The 21,563-nt window shown below is 54.1% G+C and overlaps 1 protein-coding gene across 1 annotated transcript; it reads right to left on the bottom strand.

The window, feature by feature from the left end:
• Positions 1-10,775: 10,775 nt before the first annotated feature.
• NYAP1 (neuronal tyrosine phosphorylated phosphoinositide-3-kinase adaptor 1) lies at positions 10,776-20,939 on the bottom strand. The gene is made up of 7 exons (XM_077140773.1): positions 20,882-20,939; positions 17,335-17,486; positions 15,594-15,949; positions 13,619-15,136; positions 12,544-12,744; positions 12,226-12,335; positions 10,776-11,851 (listed from the first exon to the last, which is right to left on the bottom strand). Exons 2-7 carry the CDS (start codon positions 17,400-17,402, stop codon positions 11,588-11,590), a joined length of 2,517 nt encoding a protein of 838 aa, XP_076996888.1. The 5' UTR covers positions 17,403-17,486; positions 20,882-20,939; the 3' UTR covers positions 10,776-11,587.
• Positions 20,940-21,563: the final 624 nt, after the last annotated feature.

Genomic DNA, 21,563 nt, shown 5'->3' with positions numbered 1-21,563 from the left:
AAAATCTGGCGCTAAACATTAGTGAGTTGGCTAATTTCACCTGTATGCCAATTTGAATCTGCAGTGGACCCCAGAAAAAAACATGTCCTTTAATCCTCATTCAATATAGCTTGGTGGGAGCATTTTGATTGTTCCCATGGAGATGGGACCCACCCAATTGTAGGTGGTAATTTTTTATTAGATTTCCATGGAGGTGTGTCTCCACTTACTGAAGGTAGAGTTGCTTACTGGAATCCTTTAAAAGAGGAAATATTTTGGAGAGAGTCCCTTCTTGGTAGAGCCACGAGAAAGCCAGCAGATGCCGCCATGTTCACCTTGTGCCCTTCCAGCTGAGAGAGAAACACTGAACATCATCAGCCTTCCTGAACCAAGGTGTCTTTCCCTGGATGCCTTAAATTGGACATTTCTATAGATTTGTTTTAATTGGGACATTTTCTCAACCTTAGCACTGTAAACTAGCAATTATTAAATTCACCTTTTAAAAAGCCATTCCGTTTCTGGTACATTACATTCAGGCAGCTAGCAAACTAGAACAACCTGTAACTTGGCATCCACTTGTTTGCTAAAGCATTGGCCTGTTTATCACCGTGACGGTATTTCATAGATGGGACTTGGGTCTATAATCAGTTGATCGCATCTACTGTTAACAAAGGTGATTGCTCATAGCAATGTGGGAACTTTCCTCATCCACTCAGTCGGGGATCTTAAAAGACAGAACTGAGGATTTCAGAGGTCAGAAGATTTTCTGCCTCAACTTCAGCACCGGCTCTTGCCAGAATTCCCCTGGGGAATTCGAGCTAAGGACTTCACCATCACCTTTGTTGGAGTTGCCAGCTTACAGCTTGCCCCACGAAGTTCAGACGTGCCAGCCCCCATGGTCACAAGAGCTGGTTCCTTACAATAAATCTCTTTTATTACATATATACCATTGCATTTGTTTCTCTGGAGAACCCCAACTGATATAGGTGGTGTTATTATCATTAAATCCTTCCCAGATACCCCCCTCTCTGTGCTTACACCGTACCCTGGTCAGACCCTGCCCTCCTGGGTTTGCTATTACCTGCCGGCCCCTCACTGAGTTCTGGGGCCCTGGGCAGAGCCCGCCTGACACTGTCTACATATTTGATGACACTAGGACATCATCGTTATGTGTTTTTGTTTTGTTTAATCATTGTGTTTTTTGAGGAATGGTGGTATTGTGATAATCTGTGTGTGTTGTGTTTATGAGACTTTCTTTTTTAGAAATACATACTAATATATTTATAGATGAAATGATAGAATGTCCAGGATCTATTTCAACAAAAACATGGGAAAGGGGGAAAGAGGGAGAGGTGAAGTGAAAAGGTTTTGGTCATGGGTTGGTAATTATTAGGCGATGGTGGGCACCAGGGTTCCTCTATGCTATTCCTTCTGCTTTTGTGCCTAAGTTTTCCCTAAAAGAAAGTTATTGTTTAAGCATCCAAAATTTAACTGAAGAAAAGAGCATCTGATCGACTTCTGCCCTCATGGTACACATACCTGCCAAAGAAGACAGTCAGGTAACTTGGAATCCGTCAGGCTTAAAGGAGCAGGGAAGCAGGAACTTCCTGGGAGAACTGAGGAAGGGCAAGTGGCAGAGACTGCTGCCTTTCGATATCCATTCTCCCCTGCTTCTATTTCTTCTTCTTCTACTATAGTAGAATTTTCATCTGGGTACATGGTTGCCCAAGCTAAAGTCCACATTTCCAAACTTCCCTTTCAGCCAGGTGTGGCCATGTGACAGCACCGGCCAGTGGGACGTTAGCAGAAGTCATGTCCCTAAATGGCAGGTATGTGCTATCTTTTCCCTTCTTCCACCTGACATGGTGGAACCAAGGGACAAATCAGAGAGAGCCTAGACCCCTGAGATTTTGGAGCCTTTGGATCTACTCCAGACCATTATTTCCAGATACTAATATGAGCAAGAAATGTCTTCCCATTTAGGTTAAACCACTGGAATCTGGGTCTGTTTGAAAGCGGTTAAATGGATGTCTTAATTAACAAAGGGTGAGTAGGAGAGAGAAGAGAAGCAGGTATTTCTACAAAAAGATTTCTGCTTTAGGATGGATGTGATGTCACTGTCTGAGATGGGCTGTCTAGGATGCGGCTAGTGGTCTGGGGGAAGGAGAATGGGTTCAGTTGTGGACACGGTGGCTTTGAGGTGGGCTGCGGGGAAACTGCCCTGGTCTTCCAGAGTGCAGGAGAGAGGTTGAGGCTGGAGAGACGAGTATGGGAATCACATGTGCACATATGAGTATTGTAACTTGAAAGGGTGCAATCATCCTGGGAAGATGTGGATAGAGGATAAAAGGACTCTCTCAGCCAAGTGATAATGAAATGAAATCATGATTTCATTTCAATCATGAAATGGAGAGAACACTGAACAGCACGACTTTTATTACCACCCATAAAGCACGTCTCCATGTGCCAGGCAGGTGCTGTGCTAAGTACTTCAAGTGTGGCATCAGTTTCCACCTTCCCGATGACCCGCCAGGTGGATACAATTAATCCACTTTTGCCGATGAGAAGAGACTTCCTAAATGGCAGGGTTGGGATTTGAACCCAGTCTGATTGACTTCAAAGTCCATGTTTTTAATCATCATTCTGGAGGTATAATGGTTAAAAGCTTTTAAAAACTTGTGGGTGTAGCTCAAACTCATTAAGCTCTAGACTTAAAATGGGTACATTTTATTATATGTAAATTATATTTCAGTAAAGGTGATTCAAAAAATAGAAATATGATTTCAGAGCTTTCATTGTGTATGCATCAGGGGCCAGTAAGTTGTTGATAACATAGAAATAACGTAGACCTGAAATGCTAGCAAGTGACTAAGGTTAGAACTTGAGGAAGGTTTTGTGTGTAATCTTCTCCCCTCCTCGTCTAAATTAGAAATAAAATGTCTTCTTGGCACACTCGAAAATAAACATAAACTTGTAGGTGGAAAACAGTTGCCAGGTTTTACTAGAGGACTCTAAGGGCACCATGCTCTGACTCGGGGTTCCTAACCTCAACACGTTCACATTTTGGACCAGACATTCCTTTGCTGTGGAGGGAGTCCTGTGCATTATAGGATGTTTTGGCAGCATCTCTGACCTCTACCCACTAGATGCCAGGAGCAATCCTCCACCCCCACTTCCAGCTGTGACAACCAAATTTGTCTCCAGACCTGGCCAGGTGTTCTCTGGATGGCAGAACTGCCCTAGCCGAGAACGACTGCTCTAACTCGCTAATTACTACCACACCTGGCAGGCGCAGCTTCCTCTCGTGCTGCGGTCCCACTATCAGTGTGTCCCTAGGTCACTTTCTGGCCATCTGGCCTCATCCCATTCCTGCTTCTGGGAGGGACAGCTGCTTCTTGCCTCCTCTGGCAGGGAGGCCCCACCGCTGTGCCCTTCTGTCCTCTCCCAGCCCCCGTCCAGTGCTCTGTGCTTTGTCCTTGGCACCTGGAAGTCTTCTGCTCCAGGAGCAATGGCTGGCTCCTCTGCTGTCCTTGTGCATCCTCCTTGGCCCCACGTGCACTCCGTAAAGCCCGAGTGGCCTCCCCCTCCAAGGTGTAAAGAGCAGGGATCTGTGGGTTGGCGGGGTCAGTGTCCCTGGTCCTGCAGAGGGCTCCTCCCTGTCCTTCAGAATGTCAAAGGAAGGGAGCATCACCTTCCACCCTCAGAAGGGTGGGATGGGACTGGTCTCTCTCAGAGAAGTGGTTGAGGAGGATAAGATTGGGTGGGAGTCTCCTATCTCTTTTCAGGGGAAGAGGGTAGATGACGCCTTTCCACCCCGGAAGGAATTCTAGAAGCTGACTTGTCCCTCCTCAGGTCTATTTCGTTATCAGGGGCTCTTGCTACCCCAGAAGCACAGGGTTTGTTTCTATAAGAATTTCCTCTTAGGAACTTATCTTACGACCTTCCAGGTGGAAAAGGAAGAAAGAAAAAACACAGGAGAGGAGAAAGAACTTTTCTCCATGGATCTTTTTACTCATCCAGCCCCAAACTCAGAATGGGGGATGGGGCCATATCCCCCCCCCAAAAAAAATTTCCTTTTCTAAGTAGACCAACCATGACAGTTTCATGATGAAAATGCAAGGACACATTTGATGTTACCAAATAAGCAAAATGTCTTCAGCTCTGAATGGGCAGTGAAGTACTATCGCACATTTCTAGTTCTAATTTTACCAGGTTTCCCCTCATTGCTCTGAAATTTCTGGAATGTGTTTGACTCTCTGTTCCACCCATCTCTGGGCAAGAATTCAGACATCATCAGCATAAGGTCGCCACTTGGTCAGCGGAAAGTTTTGTTAACTGGCGGGGGTGCCCTCTCTGGTGCCTCCACCCGTGGATTCTGGCTGCAGGCCATTGTGAGAGGCATTTGCCCTGGGGTGGCAGAGGTCAGTGTGTGGTCTGGATACGCACCCCTCACCCCAACCTGAGGGGCAGTTTGGAGGTGGCAACGGGGCAGTGGAAGCTGGGGTCTGTGTGCGGCGGCCACTCAAGGAGCATGCTTTGGGGGGGGGCAGGGCACCAGGTCTGCCCTGACAGTGCACACACCTGGGTCTGATCTACAAGCACTCAGAGGTTCCCACAGGTGAGCGGCACCTCGAGGAAGCAGCCACGCCTGGACAGGACGTACGGCATTGTCCAGGACAACCGGTTCAGTCTACCCCACAGGTCAGGGTTATGAAAATAGAAAGAAGCAAAGAAGACGTGCCAGATTAGAAGAGATAAAGGAAAACAACCACCATGTGGGATGCACGGTTCTGAAAAGAATCCCAATCTGAATACACCTGCCATGCCAGGACACTTCGGGGGACAATTGGGGACATGTACCTATGGTCTGAATATTAAATAAGAGGAACCAATTGACATAGGGGATGAGATCATTAACTGAGAAAAGCAGCTTATAAAATAGCACATGCAGGGTTGTCTTGTTTTATTAAAAAACATAAGATATAGAGAGATGAAGTTCTAGAACATGACATATTAAGCTATTAAATGCCATCCTCTCGGTGCTGGGGATATTAATTTTTGCTTTTCAGTATGTGATATCTTTCTATAATGAATATATATTACTTTTGTAAAATAAATTTATTTTAAATTAAAGGAGTGAGTGAGTGTCCTGAGAAGTGCTACCTACATCATCCATTTCCCAACTCTCACTTTTTTCAAGGAGGAAATTTTTGATTCACCACGCTAACTTTTTTTCTTAACTTTTGATTGTGGAAACTTCCAGACACACTCAAGAGGAGACAAAATAATATAATGAACACTCATGTACCTGCCATCCAGCTTCAACAATTATCAACTCACTTCTCCGAGGCACTTCCCCCTCCCCATTTTATTTAGAAGCAAATCCCAGCCACCAAATAATTTATTCCATTACAATTTCAGTAGGTGCTTCTTTAAGGATTCTTAAAAATACATAACCATAACACACGATCACATCTAAACACTAATAAAATTAGTAATTCCTTAAAATCACCCACTATCCAGTCAGTGTTTATATTACCAATTATTTCACAAATATGTGGTTTTTAAAGAGTTTGTTTGACTGAATTAGGATCCAAATAAGGTCCACAGAGTTGTAATAGGTTAATCTGTCTTATTTCAGTCTCTTTGATCTACCAGTCACCTCTCCATCTCTTTATTTTTCTTTGTAATGTATTCGTTGAAGAATCCAGTTTTTTTTTTGCCCGATGGAGTTTCCCACAGTCTTAATTTGGCTTATTGCACCCCCCTGTTGCTATTTAACGTGTTCCTCTTTTCTCTGTACTTCTTGCGATTGGTAGTTGCATCTAAAGGCTTGATCATATTCTCAGGTTCATTTTTTTGGAGGTAAGAACACTTCAGGAGACACATAGCGTCTGGTCATCTCTTAGGATGTGCAATATTAGGTATTAGCTGCTGCTGATCCTCAATCCTGGATCCATTCTTCCATGGTTCTAGTTTGTTAGCTGCCGGAATGCAATATACCAGAAATGGAATGGCTGTCAAAAAGGGGAATTTAATAAGTTGCTAGTTTACAGTTCTAAGGCCGATTACAATTACAACAAGTCTATAGAAATGTTCAATCAAAGGCATCCAGAGAAAGATACCTTGGTTCAATAAGGCTGATGAACTTCAGGGGTTCTCTCTCAAGTGAGAAGGCACATGGTGAACACAGTCAGGGTTTCTCTCTCAGCTGGAAGGGCACATGGCAAACATGGAGTCATCTGCTAGCTTTCTCTCCTGGCTTCCGGTTTCATGAAGCTCCCCGGGAGGGATTTTCCTTCTCCATCTCCAAAGGCCGCTGGCTGGTGGACTCTGCTTCTCATAGTTATGTCGTTCTGTTCTGCTCTCTCTGAATCTCTCCCATTCTCCAAAATGTTTCCTCTTTTATAGGACTCCAGAAACTTATCAAGACCCACCCAAATGGGTGGAGACATGTCATCACCTAATCCAGTTTAACAACCACCCTTGATTAAATCACATCTCCGGGAAGATGATCTGATTACAGTTTCAAACATACAGTATTGAATAGGGATTATTCTGCCTTTACGAAATGGGATTTAGATTAAAACATGGCTTTTCTAGGGGATATACACCCTTTGAAACAGCACAATTGTGCATTCCAATTCTAAAATTCCTTCTTCATTTCTTAGCTGGGATATTTCTAGAAAGAGAAATGTTCCTTCACCTACTATTTGCCAAAGGCAGAGATTCTTTCCTTTACTTACCCTTTCCAAATAATCAGTTGATTCTCCAATATACTTCAAAGGTGAGCGATTTTTTTTTATTATTACTATGAACTCGTGGATTTAAAAATATTTATGTTTCAATCCACTATAATTATTGGGATTCTCGATGTTCGAATTATCCCATTGTTTGGTCATGGGACGCCTCTTTCAGTTCACTCCTTTGACATGCCCCCCTCGTAGTCACTCATAGAAATCTCTTCAGTGCTGAAATATTTGATGGGCCATGAAAATGGAGACAGAATATTATCTGGGAGCTCCTTCTTTGCTCTCCCCATTGGTTTGAATCCTTGGCATCCCCAGTGGAGGTCTCCCCTACCTGGGCTCCACTCTCCCTCTTGGTCTGAGGGTGCCAGGGCTTCTCACCTTTGGCCATGCGTGCCCTAGAGTTCCCTGCTTTGCTGTCATTTCAAAAGACAGAAAGTCTGCTTTGAAAGCACCTTGGTGACCATCTGGATGAGTCAATCCTCAGGAGGGGTCGTGAAGCCCCCGGTGAGTCGCAGCAGGTATCAGAGCAGGACCCAGGCTGGCTTCCCAGGAGGTGCCTTTGCCTTCATCCCTTGAGTGAGGATCCGTTCCAGCACAGCCTGAGGTCTTTAAACTTCGAGCTTGTTGCCGATCTCAGCTGGGAGAAGGGCTGTGTGGCCTGGATCCCAGCACCCTCCTATGCCTGTATCGTCCCTGTCTCGGGCCCTTTCTCCCACCCCTCCCGCCATGCCTCCCTCCTCACCCCACCCCACACGGGCTCTGCTAAGGTTCTAGTCTTTTTCCGACCTCTGCCCATCTCTGTCTCGGATCTCTACGCCTCGCTCTTCATCGACCTTTCATCTCAACAATCCCCTTGTTATCCCCATTTTACAGATAAGAGAACAGAGAAACTAGGCACTGGTCTAGGATTTGAACCCAGATCACTGACCACAATTCCCTGTTCCCTGTCTTCATTCTTCTCGAACGCTTTACTACTTTAAAAAATATATATATTTTTTCTGATTTCTGAATTAAGACATACATAAAAAACACAAGCAATCTCTTTGGGAAAAGCAAATTGAGTCCCCTCTCGTCTCAGAACTCAAAACAATCACCATCAACTATTTGGTGGACAGCTTTTCAGAACTTTTCCTACTTGGATATTTGCAAATAAATACTTTTTTCTTCTAACATCAGAGCTTTTCTGTATATATTTTTCTGCACCTTGCTTCCCCCCACATTTACTTATTGTAAACAGCTTCTTGTGTTTAGAAATGTTACCTTCTACAATCTTTTCAATGGCTTCAGCTTTCCATTATCACCATAAATTATTTAGCCAGTGCCACAATGATGGAATTTGGGGTTGTTTCCCAGTTTTCATCATTTCAAGCAGTGCCCCGATAACATAGCTGTACACTCAGCTTTGCACACTGGGGTAACTATTTTCTAGGATGAATTCCTGGCAATGGAATGTCTAAGTAAAAACTGCACACCTATTTCCTAGGATAAATTCCTGGCAATGGAATTTCTAAGTAAAAATTGCACATTTAAAATTTTAATAAATATTATTAAACTGGCCTCCAGAAAGGCTGTACTAATTTTCATTTACACAATGAATGCCTGTGTTCTGCATATACCTGCCAGATGGATGTTATCATTTTTTTTTTAGTTTCCTCTGATAAGTGAAAGTTTTATTATTGCTTTATTTTGCATTCCTTAATTATCAGTACAGTTGAACACATCTATTGGACATTTCTTTTTCTTCGGAGAATTGTCTGGTCATTGTTCACATTTCTTTGGGTTGCTTTTTTTTTCTCAATAACTCGTGAGCCTTCCTTATATATTATGATCATTGATCTTTTTTTTTTTCATCTATTAGGAATATTTTCCCAGTTTAATGTCTGTAGCTTGAGTTTGCCATATAGACATTTTAATTAGTGTGATCAAACTTACAAATCTTTTGTTTTTTTGTTTCCAGTTTTCATGTCATTTTAGACAGGCCTCCTCCATCCCAAGGTGATGAGAACATTCACCTACTTTTCCAAATGTTTGGTTTTTACATTTAAACCTTTCGCTATGAGATGGACATCCAGTTTCCCACACTGCTCCGCTCAACTGGCTAATTGTTCAAGAAACAATTATTAAATAACTAAATCATACACACACACACACACACAATTTGAAATATCACCTTTGTCCCTTATGTGCTAAATTCCCATGTGCATTTGGAGCTGTTTCTGGACTTTTTATCTGGGTGGATTACACTGCCCTGGGTCAGTCCCACAGACTATGATTTTACTTCATATTTTAGTATTTCATCAGGCAGTTCCCCATCACTACTGCATCAAGATGGTTCTGGTTTTTCTCATTATCACTCTGGATGAATTTTCTAATTATTCTGTCAAGTTTCCCAAATAATACTTTTGGGATCTAGAGACTGCAATGAATTGATGAATTTGGGGAAAACTGCCATCTTTAATATAATTCTTGAGTCCTCCTATTTAAGAACAAGTTATGACTCTGCTTAATCAAATTTTTTTTTAGTGAAATCTCAAAAGGACTTCAGTTTCGTTGATTGAATGTATTTCAATCCTAGGCATCTCTTGCTAAAGCTGTTCCTAGCTATTCCATAGTTTTTTGTTACTCTTATGAATGGGATATTTTCTAATACTAACTTTCTAACTAATGAATGCAAAGCTAATACTTGGTCATATTTTGTAAGCTGCCCCTCTCTTACCCGCCTGTGTCCACACAGCTCTATGTCCCTTCCAGAGCTCATTGTCATGGTTCTGAGGACCCTTTCTAAGCTGATGACTCCGAGTGCCCAAGATCTTGTCCTTTCTCCCAAACCTGTCATCATCTTACCTCCAAATTGGGGTTTCCTAAATTTCAAAAAGTCTCATACCACTTCTTAATTTTTGATGTCTGTAGACCGCCTTTCCCATTACATTTGCTTAATATTTTCCTTTAAAGCATCTCATTCAAAATAAATTTAGCCTCCTGAACAGAAATATCCAAGACGTAACAGATAGTTTAATGCTGCTGGCTATACTTTCGCTAATAGGCAGAATAAACACATAACCATTAAATTTCAAAATGTTCTTCAGGCCACTGAACATCATTTCTGGGCCTACCACCACATGTTCGGAAACCCTGTCCTAGCTGGAAACAAACCTCCCCACCTGAATGTGTGTCACCACCGCTTCCAATTCACCATTCTTCCTTCAAACTCATGGAGATACCACCCTTTCCCCCATCCCAGGGGCTCCAAACCTGGGCGCTGTGGTGACCGATTCCACTCCTTTATCCCCATCCGTGATGCTTTCCTTCACTGGCTTCCAGCAACTGTGCCCCGCCCTCCACTCTCCCAGACGCCCTCCTGGTCCCGGTCCCTGGTGATGAACCCCCAGCAGGGTTCCTCTGGCCTCCCTCCCAGCACCAGGCTTGAGGCCAGAATCCCGCACGGCCTCCCCAGGTCTCGCCTGCTCATTAATTCACCGGGTTATCACTCCTTGCCGTCCTCTGCGCTATTTAAAACACACTTCCCTGCCCACCCCACCCCCAGCTCCTGCTGCTCTTCAAACAATCTTGCTGAGACCTCGAGGCTGTCCCTCTCCCCCTCTGCTTCTGCAAACCTTACCTGTGCTTCCAGGCTCACCGTCCAGGTAACCTTTGACGATTCCAGCCCTCTTACTCCTGCAGCCTTGCCTATGGCTGTCTCAGGTGTCTCACCTCCCCGAGGAGATAACAAGTTGCTTGAGGGCAGGCTCCGTTTTCCTTCTGCAGCTAGGTATCTCCAAGCACACATCAGGTGCTCCGGGAACATTTGCCGACTCACCGCCGGATGGGCGTGCTCTCCTGCTTGCAGAGGCCAAGGTTGGGCCGGTGCCAGGCCTTGATCTCCTTGCACACCCCATGACATTGCCAAAGACTTACCTCCGAGGCCACCTCTCCCTGCCACCTGCACAGCCACTCACCCCTCCCCGCACACCAACCACGGGCAAGAGGGGAAAAAGGGACAAGCGTGACAGAGATGGAGAACACTGAAATATAAGAAGCCAGAGCTAGGATCATGAGTCTTTTAATATATTATTCTGAAAAGAAAGGAATTAAAAAAAAGTTCCTGACATCTCTTTTTTTTTTTTAATTTAAATAAATACCCTGCCCGACCATTTCCCCCACCGCCCCCCACCCCCCAGCTAAAATGTCCCCCTTTCCCCATCCTCCCGCCCGCCCTGGTGCCAGCCCCTCACTCTTAAATAAGATGCCTGTTTCAGAGCAGGCCACGCTCACTAGCAAATTCTGGCAACTTGTAAATACTGCAAATGACTCTGCGGCCCTCAGCTCACCCGAGCTCCTCCCTCCACCCCACTCCACTTCCCTAGGTGGGCATGGAAGGTGGGGCTTTTAGGCACTGGGAAGAGTGCAAACTTGGTTTCCTTTTCATTCCCCTCAATTCCCCTGCTTGGGAATAGGTGAGAAGAGCCCAGAGTTGCCCTTCAGACTAAAATAAATAGCAAAATAAATACCCCCGTCCCCATCTCCGACTCTCTCTCCTTAAGAGCTCCTTGGCCTCCCCCTCTTCTTCCTCCCTCTCCCCCCTCCTTCCCTGTGCTCTGACCTCTGGCTTGGCCTTTGCCCTCCGTGGGAGGTGGGCCTCTTTCCCACCCTCAAGCAGGCTCTCCTCTTCCCCCAAGTTTCTGGGGGTGCTGCTGGCACCCCAAGCCTGATGGGCCTGGCAGACTCCCCAAGTCCAGGGCTCAGGGTGGAGGGCAGGGGTTCTCCCTGGCTCTCTCTCACCTGGTCCTTTAAGTGTCTCTCTCTCAGGGCAAGTCTCCCAGGAGAGATGGGGCTGCGGCGCCCCAGTCCGGGTGCCCTCAGATGGCAGTGTCCCAGAGGACCGTGTGCTGCCGGCGGCAGGGCGGGGTGCCGGACTTGCGGGGCTCCGGCCCCCGCCGCCAGCTGGGGAGGATGGGCATGCTCTCCTGCTTGCAGAGGCCGCGGTCGGGCCGGTGCCGGGCCTTGATCTCCTTGCACACGCAGCGCTTGCGCTCGATCACCTCCAGCAGCTTACCGTCCCGCTCGCGGGCAGGCTGGGGGGGCAGCGGCAGCGGCAGCGGCAGCGGCAGCGCAGGGTGGGTCTGTGCCCCTTCCTCCCGACCACCGGCCAGGCGGCAGGGTGGGAGAAAGGAGAAGGGGAGGCGGGTCAAGGACCTGGGTGTGACCCACCGAACAAGCCAAGATCTTCCTCCAGAAGCAAGTCCTCTGTGGCTCCCAAGGACCTCTGCCCTCTGCCCTCTGCCCCCGAGATGCAGTTCCAGCACCTTCTGACAGGTGGGTGCCCTGGCACCAGGCTGGGCCTGGCTCACCCCAAGGGAGAGGGAGCCCCTGACTCTCCAACCCAGACCCAGCCTGGCAGCCCCTCCGCTCTCACAGCGGGTCCTTGAGAGCCCAGGCCACCCTCTTTCAACGCTCCTTTGCAAAGCCGCCGCCGCCACCTCCTCTCCCTCCTCACCTGGCTCAGGGAATCCCTGGGCTGGCTGCAGGGCCGGGGGGTGTGGAGAGCGGCCTGCCGGACTCCAGAGGTGGAGGCTGAGCGCCCCAGGCGGTAGCCTCCTGTGAAGTCTGGGGGCAGGAGAATAAGGAGTGAGGGGGAGAAGGGGCCTCTGGGTCCCCCTTTATCCCAGGTGTCAAAAGAGAGCTCCGCCCATGGTCCCAGGATTAAGATTTAGGGATCAGGACGTGGACTTGTGCGGGTGGGAGGTCAGGGACTGGGCCCCAGCGGTTCCCCGCAGCCAGTCCCATCCCGTGTGGTGGGGGGGGGCAGGGGCACCTCCGTTGCGGTGGCAGGCAGGGAAGGTCTGGCAGGGCACGGGCAGCGCCGGGCGGCTCCCTCCTCGCTCCCCTCCGTGGTGGGTCCTGGCCAGCAGGCCCTCTGCCCCCTGGCTCCTCACTGGGATTCCTGAAGTCACGGGGCCCCTGTCCTCACGCTCCACCTTGCCTGGACCGTCGGCACTGCCGTTCCAGGCCTCTGCTGGGATGACAAGAAGAGCTCAGCACCCAGATGTGGGGTGAGGGCGGGGAGCTCCTGCCCTCTCCCCCACAAATCACACACACACACACTGCAGCATGGATGGACTCAGAGATGAGTGGCCCCTTTGCAAGCCACTGCAGAGCTGGGAGGGACCCTACTTCACCCAGCACGGACACTCCCCTTTCACTGGGACCATTCCCCTGGGGCTGACAGTAACGGGGCGTGTGCTGCTTCAAAACCTTTCTCTCTGCCTCTAGGTCTCCAAGCAGTCTCTCTGACTCCCCCCACCCCCACCCCAAAAACGGAAGCCAGGGGCGCTAGTTCCCAGTGCAGGGAGAATGCCAAATCCTGGGCCAGAGGGATGCTGGGGGGGGGGGGGAGGGGGCGGGAGGGGGAGAGGTGGCAGAGGGCCACCTGCCTGTGAACTCAGAGATGAGCTGAGAGCAGGCCTGGCAGAGCATTGCGTTGCCAGGCAACGGCAGGGGCCTCCCTCTCCTCGCCCTCCTGTCTGGATGGGTTGTCATGGTAACAGCTGGGAGGCAGCTGTGTTTAGCTCCTCGTGTGTGCACACTCACAATCACACCCCTGCAGCCCGGGGAAGGGAGGGGCGGCCAGGGGAGCAGGTGGGGGGCCAGAGGAGGGGCCTGCCCTGGAGGGTCAGAGTCTACCCCTCCCAGGTCTTTCTGCCCCTCCAACACACACACACACACACACACATGCGCGCGCGGGGTTCCCCATCCCTCCCGTCTCCTGGGAAACGTCCCCCCCGTTGAGGACAATGGGCTGTGCCTTCCCAGGGACCCCTCCAACAACTCCCCCAAAGCACCACCAACACCCCCTCTAACGGGCCCCCAACTCCCCGCCCCTCACTCACTGTCCAGCTCCTTTGCCTTCCTCCCTCCATACAGGACCTTCCTCTGCAGAGCCCAGCTTGCCCCAAACGTTGTGGCCCCCATCTCCTCGTCCTCCTCCTCAGGCGTCCCCGCACTGGCAATGACATGGGCACAGGAGATGCTGGCAAAGGCGCCCCCCTCGGCCCCTTGTTCCTGCAGCTGGATCTTGACCAGGGGGGCTGGGGCCCCCACTCCACAGCCCTTACTCAGCACCCCCCCGGCCTTGAGGCTCTCATAGGCAGGGGGTCTCTTGAGCCCAGCTGCCGCGGCTGGGTAGGTCCAGAGTGGGGTCAGGGAACTCCCTGCCGGGTCGGGAAGGCCGTGGGCAGAGGCCAGGCAGCCGCGGTGGTGGAGGACCCCAGCCGCTGTCCCCATGGCCCCACCGTGGGGGCTGCACTTTCCCGGCATGGGGGGCCTTGAGCTGGCGCACAGCATCCCATGGAGGACAGAGATCTCCTTCTCGGCCTTGGGCTCCCCGGCACCCAGGGGTGGGCCCGCCGGCAGGACAGAGTGCGTGGTCACCTTAACTGCTGAGTACACCATGGTGTAAGACACCGCCTTGTCCTTGGGGGGCCCGGGGAGCAAGGCGGCCGGGGCAAGGGGGGCTGCCGGCACCCCCACCACCTTGGGGCAGATCATGCTGTGGGAGTTGGGGAGGTCCCGCTCCCCCCGGGGCTGCCCAGAGCCCTGGGGTGGCAATGGTGTCGAGTGGCTCCGGGCCCGGCCTGAGGGTCCCAGCAGGAGCAGGTTGGCAGCGGGAGGCGGAGGCGGCAGGGGGGGCGTCTCCCGCTCCCGGGCAGGCACTTGGGGAGCTGGGGTGGAGCCACCTGGCTCCTTGGAGTGGCAGAGGACCGGCAGCCTTGAGACCCCGTCGCCAGGGGTTCGGGAAGCAGACTTGGCTTGGGGGAAGGCCAGGAGTGGAGGGCGGTGCTGGAGAAGGTTGGGGAAAGGTGGGGGGATTTCACAAATGGTGGCCTTGGTGGGTGTCCCGTCCCTCCGGCTTGGGAGGGCTGAAGTTGGGCGGCGCTGGGCGTGGGGCTGGAGGGCATGAGGCTGGTGTGGGGGGGAGCTCGCCGTCAGTGGGGGGCCCCCGTTGGCCCGGCCTTCCCCAGCCTCCTCTGGCAGCGGGTACTTCATCTCCTCATAGATGGCCTCGCTCTCTTCTGAGTCCGAGTCGGGACCAGCCGGAGGGGTTGGGCCTCCACCCCCAAGGGGGGGTCCACTCAGGCCGCCGGCACTTCTTCCTCCTCCCCTGAAGACATCCCCCACCATCTCAATGTATACAGGCTCTTCTTCCTGAGCTCCTACATCTGGGTCTCCAATTACTCGAGACCCTCGACTGAGGCGCTGGAGGGGCAGGTTCCCCCCTCGAGAAGAGGGGGCTGGGGGGCAGGACTCATCGAAGGAGACGGAGAGCTGGGTGTTGGGGCTCCGCCTGGGCTTCTGCGGAGGAACTTTCCGGCTGGGCTCCCGGCCCTCTGGGGTCGGTTTCTGAGAGCCTGGGCAGGATAAGAAAGAGAAAAGCAAACTGGGTGCTCAGTGGGGGAAGGACACGGGGGGGACCCCTTCTGACTTCTTGATCCACCTGTATGCACATAACTGCTTCTTCACTTTTCCTTTGACACCCCTGAAACTACACAGCCCCAGGAGATGTCTTTTCTCCAGTTGGTCCCCTGGTCTTCCTAAAAACGCCCCAGAATCTGCAACCGTAGTTCTCTCCCAACCTCATCTCCCTCCACGGCCACCCCTCTCCCAAGAATGGACTTTTCGGGGAGCTTCCCCCACCCTGGCACAATTCATCTCGGGCCCATCCCAAACGGAACCCCCCATTCCATCTGAGAATGGAACCTTCCACTTCCTCTGAATGAACCCTCCCCGCAGGCCTCCCCCCCTCCCCCGCAATGGATCCTCCCGGGTCCCAGCAATACCTGGGGAGGGAAGGGAGGGTTTTCTCACCTGCTTTCTTGCTGGGGGGCGTTTCTGCCCCCGACCCCGCCATGCTGAGCTTGGTGCTGGGGTGTCTCCGGGGCTTGGCCGGGGGTCTCCGGGAGCCGCCGTCCTCGACGAGATCCCCGCCGCCGCCCGCGTGCCCGCCCCCCACGCTGTCCATGCTGCCCACCGAGTGGCAGGAGAGCGAGCGCGGGGCCATGGCGCTGCGGCAGGGGTGCGGGGTGTGCTCCTGGGAGGCGGGCATGGTCATGAAGCCCATCCTGAGGGAGCGGCGCAGGGAGGCGATGTCCCGCACGCGGACGCCGGGCCCCGGGCCCGCCCCAGGCCCCGCCGGGCCTGCCGGCCCCACTTCCTTACTGGAGCTGGGGAGAGAAGAGCCGGGGAGGGGGGGAGCAGAGGTCAGGCCTCGGGCCTGGGCCTCCCTCTCTTTCGGGAGGAGGCAGGGAGCCTGGCCTGGCAGTGGGGGTATGCTGGAAGGTCAGGTCACAGTTGTGGGAGGTCCTCAAGTGAATCTTGGGCTTTACAAATGGCCAAGAAGGCGGTGGGGGTGGGGCGGGGATGGTAGGTGTGGAGCGGGGAGTCCCTGGGGCTGGCGGACCCCTTGCTGGGCATTTCCGGCACGTGGGTGCACCACCTCGTGCGTGGGGGGTGGAGTGCCATGCACACCTGCGACCACGGCTCCACTCTCCTCTCACGCTCATGCAGGCCCACATGGGGGGCCCCCCTGGCTTCCCTCCACCTCTCCCCGCATCCAGCTGCTGTGGCCGCTGCTCTTCCTCCCCCAGGTGCGGCCTATGCCGCCACCTCCCCCCTCACTCCCCGCCGGGTGGAGGCTGATCCTGCCTCCTGCTCCCCCAGTGCAGTCCTCTCTCTGTCACCCTTCCTGGCTCACCCTTATTCCCTTTCACTGTCCCTGAGTTGCTGTGTGAAGAAGGGGGGCGGCGGCTGGCAGGGGAGAGGGGAGAACCGCTCTGGGGTGGGCTTTCATTAAGGCCCTGTCTACTAACCCTTCATTAGGGAGAGAGCGCTGCAGTGATAGCTCTGATTAATCTAATTAACAACAAGAATTAAACTCCACAGTTGTGAGGAGGGAGCAGGGAGCTGCCTCTGACTCAGGCGTCAATGGGAGTGAAAGGAGAAGGGAGCGAGGGAGAGGCCAGAGCCCAGGTCCCTGGGAGGGCCAGGAACAGGACAAACTGGGGGCTGGTGGGGGAGCGGGCAGGGGGGTGGCTCCCTAGCCCTGACTCATCTGCAGGGCCTTGCCTGCACGCCCCCCACCCCAACCCTGATGCGCCACCACTCACGTCCCCAGCCCTAGCAGAGGAGACAGGGCGGGGGCCAGGTGCATCTTGTCTGACACCCCCTGCCACTGACCACCGGGACCCTGTGGGTTCAGTGGGACCTGCCGCTTCCAAGGTCAGGTGATGGGGGGGGCAGAGCCAGCCCCAAATGGAGAGAGGGAGCAGACCACATGCCAAAGGTGAGTCAGGAAGGAGGGTCTCAAGCCTCTGGGGAGCAAGAGCCCAAGGGGTTCTTGCCTGTGGGCTGGAAGCCACCTAGAAGGCCAGGACAGGAATCAGTGGCAGGAACGGGGACTGGGCACAGGATGCAGAGCCAGGGAAGTGCACTGATGACAAGGCTTTTGAGACCCAGGGATGGCAGGGGGCTGTGGTTCCGACAAGGGGGAGTGGGGGGGGCGGAGGCTGCGGTGGGGCAGGCAGGGGGCACCCCGGACCCACAGCCTTACCTCCTCTTGGCCTCTTCCTCCTTGTGCTGCCTCCACTCCAGCTTGGTTTTTCGGTAGAGGAGGTTCATGTCGTGGGGCAGGAGGTGGGGGCTGGGGGGCCCTGCTCAGCGCCACCAGGCCCCGGGGGCGGCCCTCCCTGGGTCCCCGATCCACTTGGTGGTGGGGAGGGAGGGAAGGAAAAAGAGAAAGATGGGGAGGGAGGTCAGGAATGAATGAGAAAGAGCAAAAAGGGGTAGAGAGGTGACTCGGGTCCTCAGAGGGGAAAACAGCACAGAAATCCCAACCCGGCCTCCTGGACACACAGGCAGACAGACAGAGATGGGTTGTGTCCACAGAGTCACACACCCTGACAAAGGGGTTCAGAGCCACAAATATACACTCTGGAGAGAGCAGGTCGACACAGTTCCCATCCTGTGCAAATCCGTCCCAATACCCAGGCAGGCCCCACAAACGGGCAGCGGCCCCGCGGTCACACCACACACCACCAGGCCACAGCCCCACGTCTGCAAACAGGGGAGCGGACACCCAGGTCGGCGCAGGTAAACAGAAACAGGCAGACACACACACAGACATAAACACCCACAGACACACCCACAGACACAGACACCCAGACACACACAATCCTGCTACCCAGAACTGGACACACCTACAGACACGGAGTTCTGCCCGGGGCCTATTTGTGTACACTGCACCCACTGGGCGAGGGGAAGACCGTCAGACTCCCCATCCCCTCTGGGACCCGAGGCTTGGGGTGGGGGGAGTCAGCCGGGAAGGGTGGGGGCTCTCAGAGTTGGCCATCTAAAATACCACCCATCCCTGCGGCCCCATTCCCTGCCACCGCCCCCCACCCCCACCCCTTCGCTTGGGCCTGGACCCCGGGCCACCCCAGGCCCCGGGGGGGCAGTGGTCCCCACCTCCCTCCCAGATGGTCCAAATCACCTTCCTGCCCCTCCAGGATTTGGAAGGCTCCCGGCTTCCCCCTTCCGGTCCCCGCCCCTCAGTCCGGGGGGCTCCAGCCTGGCCCCACAGCTCCCTCCCGAGCTGCGGCCTCCATACCTGCTCCGGTTTCCCTTCCCCCAAACACACCCTCTCCTTTTCGCCTTCAGCCTCACCTCTCCTCCCGGGCGCCCCTCCTCACTGCCGTCCTCCCCCTCCCCCTGTTTGTACCAAAATTGGCCTGCTTCGTCCCCCTCTCCATCCCGGGGCCCCAGTTCCCGGGCACCCCTCCCTTCCCCTTGTCCTGCTACCCGGGGTTTCTCCGCCTCTCGCCCCGCCAATCCTCCCTGCCCCTTGCCCCCTTCCCCGCCCCCCGCTCCGAGCCTCCCCAGTTTCTACATCACCGTACCTGGCCTGCCGGGCGCCGGCCCCCCCATGCCGGGCTCCGCCCGGAGCAGGAGGAGGGAGGAGGAGAGACAGAGAGAGCCGGGGGGAGCCGAGCTGGGCCCTGCCGCAGAGACGGCCCCGCCTCCGGGTCCGCCCCCAGACCCGCCCCCGGCCCCAAACCCACCCTTCCACACCCTCCGAGGCCCGCGCGGCAGCGGCAGGGCCCGGCGGCGCGGCGAGGCTGGGCTGCGGGGCGCGGGGCCGGCCGGCCGGCCGAGAGGCGGCGTTGGGTCGTGGGGCGCGGGGGGCCCCGGCGCCCGGCGCCCGGCGCTCGCCCCCTGCCCGGCCCGGCGCGCTCGCTGCGGTCTCCGGGGCCCCGGCGGCGCGGCGCCCCCCAGCGGCAGCCCGGGACCCGCACCCACGCGTGGACCCGGTGCGCCCGGCGCTCCCCGCGTCCGCACCCGGCGGGGGGCCAGGGCGAGGCTGCGGCTGCGGGACGCGGGGTGCAGTGACGGCGGGGAGGCCGGCAGGGGGCGCCCCCCCGAAAATCCGGGCCTCGGGGCTCGGAGTCGGGAGTGGGGAGCCGGGCGATCGGCGTCCCGGCCCGGCAGCAGGGGGCGTGCTCCCCCGGCCGCGCCCCCCTCGTCTCCGCGGCCCCCCAGGTGCGGGGGAGGGCTCGGGGCCGGCTCGCTCCCGGTTTCCCGGGCTCGGGGACCCGGCCGCTCCGCCTGGGCACAAAGTCTGCCGCCCACTCGCCCCCGTGGCCCAAGTCACCCGGGTGCCGGTAACCTTTGACTCCGCCGGCGCCTCCCGCCCGGACCTGGGGTGCAACTGGGTGCCCCGCGGGGCAGGGACCACTGCGGCCCCGGCCCGGGCGTGGCCGCGGCGGGTCACCTTTCTCGTCTGCTCCCTGAGAAATTCCTGCCTCGGAAATCCTTTGGGCGCACTGCCCCTGCCATAGGGTGAACTCGCTGCCCGACGACCCCGGGTCTCCCGCTAACTAGCTGTGTGATCTTAGGCAAGCCGCACACCCTTTCTGAGGGGCGTCTCAGGCTTCGAAAAGTACCTCCGTAGAGTTGCTGGGGGAAGGGAACGGACCGTAGCCTAATGAATGCAAAAGTGCTTTGTAAGCCCTAAAGGGCCGCAGGCATTCAGGGCTATTATATATTCCCCCAGGAGAGTTGACACCGCAAGTCTTATCTGTAGCTTCACATTTACCCTTTTTTTTTCATTCACTTTCATACATTCAACAGATATTTCCCAGAGACCTCCTGTGTCCCAGGCACTCTAAGGATTAGAGTCCCAGAGGCTGAGAGCCTAAGGCGTGGGAAGGGGTCGCCTCGAGTCGGAGGGGAGAGTCCAAAAGATGAGTTTTGAATAGTTTGTAGCTGAGTCAGTGCTGGAGTAAGGAGGGCTGAGGCGGAGCCAGGAGAGCTGTGCTGTCGGAGGGGAGAGGGTTGGGGGGGGGGGGGGGCTTGTGGGAGGCTGCTTTCCTGACCTCAGGACTTGAGAATCCTCAGGAACTCCTTAGGGTAGCTATCGCTATGATGGAAGGGAGGCAGGAGGCCAGGTGCTTTAGCAAACAGATAAAGAATACATTTTTAAGCAGGGTTTGTATTGTTTTATTTTTTTGCCTAATCCTAAAGGTAGTTAGAAATTCCCAGGAGCTAAAGCTGAGGGAGGAGGGGTATGGGAAAGTGAGGGTGTGGGGAAAGCACTGAAATTGGAGTTAGAAAGCCAGGGCTCATCTCAGTGCCAGGGAATCTTAGTTCTGTGGCCTTGGCTGAGCAGCCAAATGCCTCAGTTTCCTTCGCTGAAACATTGGCGTTCAAAGCCCACCCCCTCTCCACTCAGGGCAGTTTTGGGGATTCAATGAAGCTAATTATAGGAGGTGAACAAATATGAAGAATCCATTTCCTTCTGCACATGAAAGACAGAGGGGGCCATTAGAAACTGCTTTTGCAAAAATATACCCTCTTGGGAAGTTAGTTGCGGGTGGCAGAAAAGAGAAGACAGCTGGAGATTTATTCTTTCAGGCCTGGCACTTAGTAGGTGCTGGGTATGTGTGGATTCTCCTTCATAACCAGAGATGGGTGGGATGGGAGAGGCAGGAAGGGCGAGGGTGGGGGAGGGGTCCAGGCCGAGGCCAGCTAGGGTTGGTCCCTGGGTGCATCTGTGGGGTGACTGTGAGGCCAGCAGTTGGAGAAAAAGTGCAAAGCAGTACCTGCATCTGTATGTCTGTCCAGGAGGGCCTGGCAAAGCGGTATGTTCCTGCTTTACCATTGAGGGTCTTTTTGAACCTCCTGGGTCTCAATTTCCGCATCTGAAAAAAGGGGGAAAGAGCGATATCTGGGATTTGATTTCAAATACTCCAGCAAAACACAACCAAGGGTATGGGGTTGGGGAGTGTGGGCTATAGATGAAACCAAGATGAGTGGTGAGTTGAGAACTGTTGAAATAGATGATGGGTGTCTGGGAGTTCATCACAGTCTTCTTTTAATTTTCATGCATGTCTGAAAAATTTCAAAATAATACTCTTTAAAAAAGGGGGTGAGTGGGGTAGGGATGGGTGGATTAAGAGCATCTTCTGCAAACGGTTACCGTGAAAATCAAATTAGAGAGATGCTGATAACAGGAGGAGCCGCCTCCTGACCTGTCCCCGACCCTCAAGGAGTACGGGGCACCCAGCACAGCGCCTGCTGTGTCCCTTGCCGCTGACCGCGGTGTCTCTAAGGCCACAGGCGCGAGCACCCTCAAGTCAGGGAATCCCTGGCCTCCTTGCAAGCCCCGCCCCTTTTCCGCCGCCCGCCGAGGCCCCGCCCACGGGGGGGACGAGCGGGGCTGGGGCCCAGCAGGTGTGGGGTTCAGGGAGCGGTTCGGGGGCCCCGGCGGCGGCGGCGGCGGCG

Source organism: Tamandua tetradactyla, chromosome 23, assembly GCF_023851605.1.
Source record: "Tamandua tetradactyla isolate mTamTet1 chromosome 23, mTamTet1.pri, whole genome shotgun sequence".
Lineage (NCBI taxonomy): Eukaryota > Metazoa > Chordata > Mammalia > Pilosa > Myrmecophagidae > Tamandua > Tamandua tetradactyla.
This window is presented reverse-complemented; position numbering and strand designations above follow the sequence as displayed.